Below are 6,985 nucleotides of genomic sequence, written 5' to 3'. Positions count from 1 at the left end.
ACATTTTTAACACACTCTGTTAGCTTAGATAATTTAGAAGTTTCATCTGGTCTTGTTGAGATATATAGTTGAGTATCATCAGCATAACAGTGGAAACTAATCCCGTATTTTCTAATAATATTACCAAGGGGCAATGTATATTGAATGTATTGCTATTTTCAAGCCTTGGTCTGACGCAAGAAGCAAGTCATTTGTAATTTTAAGAAGTGCAGTTTCTGTGCTATGGTGGGGCGTGAAACCTGACTGAAATTGGCAACTGGCAGACACCTTTTAGAGGGCAAGAAGACAACCCTTATCCCCAAGCCCAGGAAGGACAGGACTTCTCATTGCTCCATATGTGGTTTCTGCCTTTAATCCATCTCATAACTAATTCCTATGACTCTTGCATTTGACTGCCATAAAAAGTACTTAGGACCTCCGGGTGCAACAGCAGTGACTGAAACAAAGAGAGACAGGATTTACAAGGATTTATCTATAACTATGTTTGGAAACCTTAAAATTTATATAAACTACAACACATCCACTTCATACTTACCCAAATTCAGCTAGTAACATACAAATTAATTCAATATTTTCTCTAAAATATTTGTACTCTATAGGGGCTTTCGCACCTGGTAGTTATAGCAAGACAGTTACAGGAACTAGCCACCAAGGCAAGCCACAAGTATACAGTATACTTGTCCCCTATAAGAACTGGCTATTTCCCTCCCAAATTATTAAACAAATTATGTCTGCATACGTGTTTAAAATGGAATCATTTAACATATTTCCAAAATGCTGGCATATTGTTTCATATGAGGGATGGATACGGTATGGAATGTCCCTTATAAGACTTGGCTGTTAATTTTTTTCTAATTATTAGAATTGTGGTGTCTTTTGGCCTCTGGCCAAAATTGTCAAAACCCCAAATATAATTAAACTGCCAAATATAATTAAACATGTCAAAAACTGACTTAATCTGACATGGTTCTCACTAAATCAAGATTTGATTTACATCTACTGAAATCAACAACAGATATCTAACAAACAATATCTAAATATCATCATTTTATAAAAAACATTGCATGAGATGACCAACATATGTGTATGTGTGTGTGTGTGTATTGCTGTAGAGCCACCGCCTGAGGGGTCTGGGTGGAGTCAGCTGGAACTAGCAGCCATAATTCTTGTGTCATCGTGCCTGGTGTGTGTAGGTGTCATTCTGGGAATGTGTGCCGTACAAAACCTGTGGTGCAACCTCATCAAAGCCCACAAACAGGATCCAGAGGAACCCCTGGATGACCAGACTCTGGTGTCAACTGACAAATGCCTAAAAGAGCTCATCTATGACATGAACACCTCTGGCTCTGGATCAGGTAAGAACTGGCTGTGCTCATCAAAACAAAAAAAGGCTATGCAAATATGAGCTTTGAATAGAAGCATGGACATATATATAGATGTCAACCCTTTAACTCACAGCTTATGTTATATTCTTTTAGGATTGCCCCTATTGGTCCAGAGAACAATTGCTCGAACTATTGTCCTCCAAGAGAGTATTGGGAAGGGGCGCTTTGGGGAAGTGTGGAGGGGCAAATGGAGTGGGGAGGACGTCGCTGTGAAGATCTTCTCTTCACGAGATGAGCGTTCCTGGTTTCGTGAGGCTGAGATTTATCAGACCATCATGCTACGCCATGAGAATATTCTGGGGTTTATCGCTGCTGATAACAAAGGTATCATTGTGTGATTTTAGTGTCTGAATGCATGACAATACATGAAGAACAATGCATGTTTTTTTTTTTTGCATTTGTTGCATAAGTCCATTATAATCATAGAAATTCCCACATAATGAGTAATCATATTATTCTATTACAACATTTTTGTACGATTTCATGACAGGAATTTCCTTTCATTGGTTTACTCGACGATGCTTCAATAGTTGACTCTATGGTCAGCGGCCAGGTAGCATGTTCTTCTTTATCCTATAATGAGTTTGTTGGACATTGTTTCTCATGCTGTGGAGGCAGCTCAGCCTCAGGCTCAATCCAAGATGGATGAGCGATTCTTGGCTGGCCTTTGCACACATTCGCCTTATAGACTTTTGATTTTCTTACAGGATCTCCATTGGGTAATATTAATTAATTATTAATTTTTTTTCCTTTGGTATAGACCACAAATTATGACGGCCGAGGCAATCAAGGAGCTCAGGCAAGCTACTGACATGGTGCTGCAGGCTACCGAGCACACAGCCTTCTTTATGGACGCTCCAGACTTTCAGAGTGGAGGTTTTGGCTATGCTGTTACAGCTGCTGTGAATCATCTGAATCCTCTCTCAGATTGTTTTGGCATGGTGACTTCTGCCATGGTGACTTCTCATTGGGTTCTTCTAATCATACAGCAAGGTTATAGAAGTCAAGTCAAGTCACCTTTACATAGCACTGTATACTGCTTTTACTGCTGGCATTTTCTGGTACCGAAGAAGGATGATTGTTTGTGTCTGATCCTGGATTTGCATCTTTTGTACTTCACAAAAGTGTGCAGTTTAACAGTTTTGACACTTAAGTTCATTCTGTTTTAGATTAAAACCAGAGATTTGTTCGTGACGGTCCATCTGAAGGATGCATATTTTTGTATTCAGATCATCCAGAGACACAGGAAGTTCCTCAGGTTTGCTTTTATGGGCAGAGATGACCAGTTTTGTGTTCTTTCATTCGGATTGGCCCTGGCTCCGCATATATTAGTGGAATCCATGGATTCCGCTCTTGCCCATTGAGGCTCCAGGTTGTGCGTGTTTTAAACTTCCTCAAAGATTGGTTTATTTTCCCGCAATCGTAGAAGATGGCTCTCCATCATTTGTGGAGGCTTCAGAAGTGCATCTTGATGCTGAGGTAACAGATATTTTTTATTTCTAGGAGGGGATCTGGTCTAATGCACAGTGCAGTTGATTCTCTCCTCTGTCGTTTTAGAGCAGGGAAGGGCAGATGATCCAAGTGGGTTTATATCCCATTCTATTAGGTATTATGACATCAGTGTCCTCGGGAGTTTCGTTTGACCTGCTCAATATGAGGCTCGTTTAATAGTTTAACAGTCAGGGGGTAAGTCCCTGCTGGCATTCCGTACAGGTGCTGTTGGACTTTGTTACCCAACTAATTCTAGGTGCAATCTGTCGTTGCAAGACAATCATCACAGATGCCTCTTTGGTGAGATGGGGTGTGGGCATTCATCTCATTTGACACATAAATGTGCTTAGAGAAGATGGCTGTGTTTCTGGCCTTGGTCAATTTTCACAAGAAACTGAAACGTCAAGGGGGAATGCATTCTTATCCCTTGTGGAAGTGAGCAAGTTGTGTTCTGTTCTGGGCACAGAGCAAGTTTCCTGTCATTGAGGGTGGTCCATGTCTCAGGTTGGCTAAACCTGGGAGCAGACTTGCTCTCAAGGCATGGGTTGAGGCCCAGAGAGTAAAGGCTACACTCTTAAGTAGTGAGTCTGATTTGGCAGGGCAGAGGTGGATCTGTTGCTTTGACAGCCCAGTGCCCTCTTTGGTTCTGTCTCCTCCATCACCTCTGGCAAGAGATGCTCTGGCATAACAGTGGCTATGGGCCAACCTGTACATTTTCTGCCGATACAGCTGCTCTCAGTGGTTCTTCTGAGGGTGAAGGAAGACAGAGTGCATCTTCTGTTAGTCGCTCCATTTTGGCCATCCCAGGTTTCATTTTCAGACCTGTTATCTCTTCTGGAGGGATTTCCTTGGGAGATTCCAGTTAAGCCAGATGCATTTCTCAGGCTTCGGGCACTATATGGCATCCTCGTCCAGGGATGTTGAATCTTTGGGTTTGGCCTCTGAATGGAGCACTCTGACTGATTCTAATCTCTCTTCCGAGATAACTGTGCCTTCAAGTGGCAGCTTTTTGCTTCATGGTGCAGAGAGCAAGGGTTGGATTTGGTTCACTGGTCTGTTAGTACAGTGCTGGCATTCCTTCAAGAGTTTTTCTCTGTGGGTGCAGCTTCAGCTAGCTTCTCAAGGTAGATTTGGCTGCAATTGCTGCTGAGCATGTTCGAGCCATTGGAGTCAGCCTCAGGGATGTTTTGGACTCTTAAAACGTTATTGGCTCTCTCTTCTCTCAATAGACTCTGGCCTTTAGAGAGATTTACTGGCCTTGTTAATGAGCCCTTCCTGTATGGATTTTGCTCCTGATTTGGTGAAGGTCTTGTTTTGACCTATGTTTCTATATATAGTCAAGGTTGCGTTGACTTCGTATTGCTCTCAAGCTGTTTTATTACAGTCCTTTTCTTCTCCACCCTTTGAGTCTTGGAAGAGTGAAAGGTTGCACAGGCTTTGCCCAGTTAGGGCATTAAAGGTTTACTTTGACCATACGAGCAAGTCTGAGCAGCTATTTGGTTGCTAAGGTGGCTGTAGCAGGGGAGGATATGTGTGTAGTAGCAGGCTGATAACCCAGCAGTTACTGTACTATTATGGTGCTGTGGTATACTGTTCTCATAGCATCAGCTACTTAAGCAACGTCAAGTGAACCTATGAAATCGAATGACTTGGTTACGTATGTGTTCCCATAGTGTCAGTTGGGTAACTTCAAAAATCTTCAAAATATTATGTGTTCCTGAAAGACATAATATATATAGTAAATAATAATAATAATAATAATAATTCAGTTCAATGCTGGCATACAGTATATATATATATATATATATATATATATATATATATTTACATTTAGTCATTTAGCAGACGCTTTTATCCAAAGCGACTTACAAATGAGGACAATATAAATAAAAAAATTAAAGAAAAGATAAATATAGATAAAGTAGAATATAGATAGAATAGAAAGTGCTAGAGTTAGAGGGTCAAATAAAGGTGGAACAGATGTGTTTTTAGTCGTTTCTTGAAGATGGGTAAGGACTCAGCTGCTCGGATTGAGTTGGGCAGGTCATTCCACCAGGGGGGAAATATATAAAAACATATATATATATATTGTTGTAATCAAAATTAGATTTTGCTGGTGAAAACAAAATTTTATGCAAAAAACAAACAAACAAATGCATCAGTAAACTATTAAGTTTATTAATACACATTTGAGTGATTCTTAGAACATAAAGTTGATGAATAAAGAAAAAAAAAAACTGATAACAACAACAACAAACTAAAACAAAAATGTGCGCTAAACATTCATGTACAAAATTATTCAACCCCCAAAAGTCAAATTTGGTGCAGAATCTTTTATTCTTTATAACATCCAATAAACACTGCTTGTTAGTGCTTAGAAGCTTCTGTCACCTCTCTTCTGTCACAATCTTGGCCATTACTCACTTGAAAATGCTTCCAGATCACTGATTTTTGGTTTTCACATTACCACTGCTTGCTTCAAATTTCACAAAATATTTTAGCGAAACAGGAATATTGCACAGGGTTTGAATAATTATGACATAGCTGTGTTATTAAAAAATTCTCAAAAAAAACTAAAAAAAAATATTACAATATATATTGACATTATCACTTTTTTTTATTTAAAAAAAAAAAAAAAGAATTCTAGATCTTCTGAAAAGTTTGCATTTCTAAAGTATTACAGTCTCTGGGGTGTTGAATAATTTTGATTGCACCTGTATATTTGAAATACATTTGTGAAATGGGCTAATGCTAATGATTATGAACAGGTAAAGTATTATTACATGTACAGTCATATGTACAGGTGTCAGGAAAATATTTCATTACATTTTTGAGTTATTACAGTACATCAAAACTAAATTAAATTTCAAGTTTTTTTTAAAAGTTATGAAACCAACATGAACACAAAGAGTACATTTCTAAGAACTTTTGGCATACATAGGTTTTCAAATAACCTTGAATGTGTTTGGATGTCCTGTATCTATCTATCTATCTATCTATCTATCTTTATTTATTTATTTATTTGTTTATTTATCTCTTTATTTATTTATTTATTTGTTTGTTGTCTTTCTTCAGATAATGGCTCATGGACACAACTGTGGCTGGTGTCTGAGTATCATGAGCACGGGTCTCTCTTTGATTACCTGAACAGATACACAGTATCAGTGGAGGGGATGATAGTTTTGGCATTGTCCATTGCCAGCGGCATTGCCCACCTGCACATGGAGATTATTGGCACTCAAGGTGTTGATCACACACAGTAGGAATAGGCAATGAATCATCGTTTGATTTTTTCGTTTTTGGTCTTGTTTCTCTGCGGGAGAAAAATCTTTAGAGAAAAACACTTAAAAGTCCATCCTCCTTTGGCAACACAGTACAATAAATGTAATAAATGTAGTTACATCTTAAGTGTAATACTGATCATAGAATAAATGTGATTAATAAGTAAGACAATCAGTAAAGCAGAACTCGTTGTCTGGCTGGTCTTGGTTGTAATTCAACACATTGTAGTCTTTAAAGCCCATGCTAGAATAATTGTTAGAGATGCACGCAGTGGTCTGTGAAGTGTCCCTCGATGTTTGGCTGGTACATTACCAGATTGTTTATGGAGCTTGTTAATGGAGACTGCAAGACATCCAGCCCGTTTTGCATTGCAATAATCTAGTCTTGAGTATATTAACTAGTTTTATTCATCTCTAAATATTTGGTATTAATCTTCATTAATGTGGGGAAGTCGTGGCCTAATGGTTAGAGAGTCGGACTCATAACCCAAAAGGTTGTGGGTTCGAGTCTCGTACCGGCAGGGATTGTAGGTGGGGGGAGTGAATAACCCCCAACTGCTCCCCGGGCGCCGCAGCATAAATGGCTACCCACTGCTCCGGGTGTGTGTTCACGGTGTGTGTGTGTTCACTGCTGTGTGTGTGCACTTTGGATGGGTTAAATGCAGAGCACTAATTCCGAGTATGGGTCACCATACTTGGCCACATGTCACGTCACGTCACGTCACTTTCATGTAATTACTTGCATGTTGACACAACTAACACAATTAGCCACAGCTAAAAATAAATAAATAAATAAAATTGAAAAAAATTGTCACTTTTTTTAGGACT

At 39.0% G+C, this 6,985-nt stretch overlaps 1 protein-coding gene across 3 annotated transcripts in view; it reads left to right on the top strand.

The window, feature by feature from the left end:
- Positions 1–6,985, top strand: part of LOC107745259 (activin receptor type-1C-like) — a 50,496-nt gene that overhangs the window by 25,845 nt on the left and 17,666 nt on the right. For 2 of the 3 annotated variants that reach the window (XM_016559108.1, XM_016559107.1), the window contains exons 3-5: positions 1,113–1,355; positions 1,479–1,709; positions 5,952–6,119. In XM_016559108.1, coding sequence (XP_016414594.1) covers positions 1,113–1,355; positions 1,479–1,709; positions 5,952–6,119 — 642 coding nt within the window. The remainder of the gene's footprint in view (positions 1–1,112; positions 1,356–1,478; positions 1,710–5,951; positions 6,120–6,985) is intronic. The other variant, XM_016559109.1, reaches the window with a different exon arrangement.

This window comes from Sinocyclocheilus rhinocerous, unplaced genomic scaffold, assembly GCF_001515625.1.
Source record: "Sinocyclocheilus rhinocerous isolate Xijiao unplaced genomic scaffold, SAMN03320098_v1.1 scaffold887, whole genome shotgun sequence".
NCBI classification, from domain to species: domain Eukaryota; kingdom Metazoa; phylum Chordata; class Actinopteri; order Cypriniformes; family Cyprinidae; genus Sinocyclocheilus; species Sinocyclocheilus rhinocerous.
Note: the sequence above shows the minus strand (reverse complement) of the source record. Positions and strands in the feature narration are given on the sequence as shown.